The sequence below is a fragment of the Octopus bimaculoides genome, chromosome 25, assembly GCF_001194135.2.
Source record: "Octopus bimaculoides isolate UCB-OBI-ISO-001 chromosome 25, ASM119413v2, whole genome shotgun sequence".
Classification (NCBI taxonomy): domain Eukaryota; kingdom Metazoa; phylum Mollusca; class Cephalopoda; order Octopoda; family Octopodidae; genus Octopus; species Octopus bimaculoides.
In genome coordinates, this window is record NC_069005.1 from 25,561,905 (window position 1) to 25,563,057 (window position 1,153).

At 35.1% G+C, this 1,153-nt stretch overlaps 1 protein-coding gene across 1 annotated transcript in view; it reads right to left on the bottom strand.

Annotated features, from left to right (window-relative positions):
* LOC106867991 (cGMP-dependent protein kinase, isozyme 1) overlaps positions 1-1,153 on the bottom strand; it is a 59,436-nt gene that overhangs the window by 12,183 nt on the left and 46,100 nt on the right. Inside the window, exon 10 of the mRNA XM_052976621.1 lies at positions 164-303. Within this exon, the coding sequence (XP_052832581.1) occupies positions 164-303 (140 nt within the window). The remainder of the gene's footprint in view (positions 1-163; positions 304-1,153) is intronic.

The following is a 1,153-nucleotide window of genomic DNA, read 5'->3' on the forward strand; positions in this document are numbered from 1 at the left end:
AGAAGAAGAAGAAGAAGAAGAAGAAGAAGAAGAAGAAGAAGAAGAAGAAGAAGAAGAAGAAGAAGGTGGTGGTGGTGGAGTTGTGGCAAAAACATTGTGCACAATACAATGCAATACAATATGGTGGCCAAAAGCTATGAATATGTGACATCATTAAACATACTTGACAACAAAAGCTGAATTTGATTCAGTCATTATTTTCTTCTCTGAATAAATATGGTCCTGTTGCCGCGTATCTACGATGTGTTTCTTTTTCAGACATTTCAGGGCGAAGGTTTTGTTTTTATCCGTGGATAATTGAACCTATAATTAGATAATCGAACGGTTGTTAGATGAATTCGTGTTGTAGAGAGGTTGTCATGTCAACTGGCATATAACAGGGTTAGAGGCTGACGACTGCATTTTATTGGCAGACAATAATATTCTAGCCAGCCGATAATTTTACAAGTAGACAGTTATGTTCCCTGGGTTATTTATTCTTTAAATATAATCGTGTTAATAGCAGGCGATATTGTCCGTGTGTCAACGACAGAAAACTATGCACTAGATCTTTTTGTTTTTTTTTTTCTCCATCATCATACAAAAATGTTTCAGTCAAAATGCAAAATGGAAAACTCGAAGCAAAATATGTGCAATTATGGCGAATACAGTACAAGAAGAACTAATGCTGTAACATGAGCCTCGCTGTAAGAGGAATATACTTTTAATATTGAAAATCAGTACATACAGCCAAAATGAATCTGATGACATGATTTATTGTCCTGGCAATAAAAGCAAAGGTTTCATGATTTCGTTAAATGTCACTCTTCTCTATTAATCTGCAATTCACCAAATTGTTACATTTGCAGATATCAATATATGAAAAAAGAATAGCGAAACAGTTCTCCGAAATATGAAGCGATTTGTATAAAGGCTTTCAAGCTGAATGAGTCGTATGAACAGTAGTTTAACTGCGGTTTTTGCTATTCATAAGCCGCGAATTTTCGTTATTAAACCGCATGTGTATTATATTTCCTGAAGAGGAATGAACGTGTCAGATTATATGAGCTACATTAAAGACTCCTTATCTCCCTTCTCTCTCTCTCTCTTTTTCTCTCTTTCACTCTCTCTCTTTTTCTCTCTCTTTCACTCTCTCTCTCCAAAGAGTAGATAT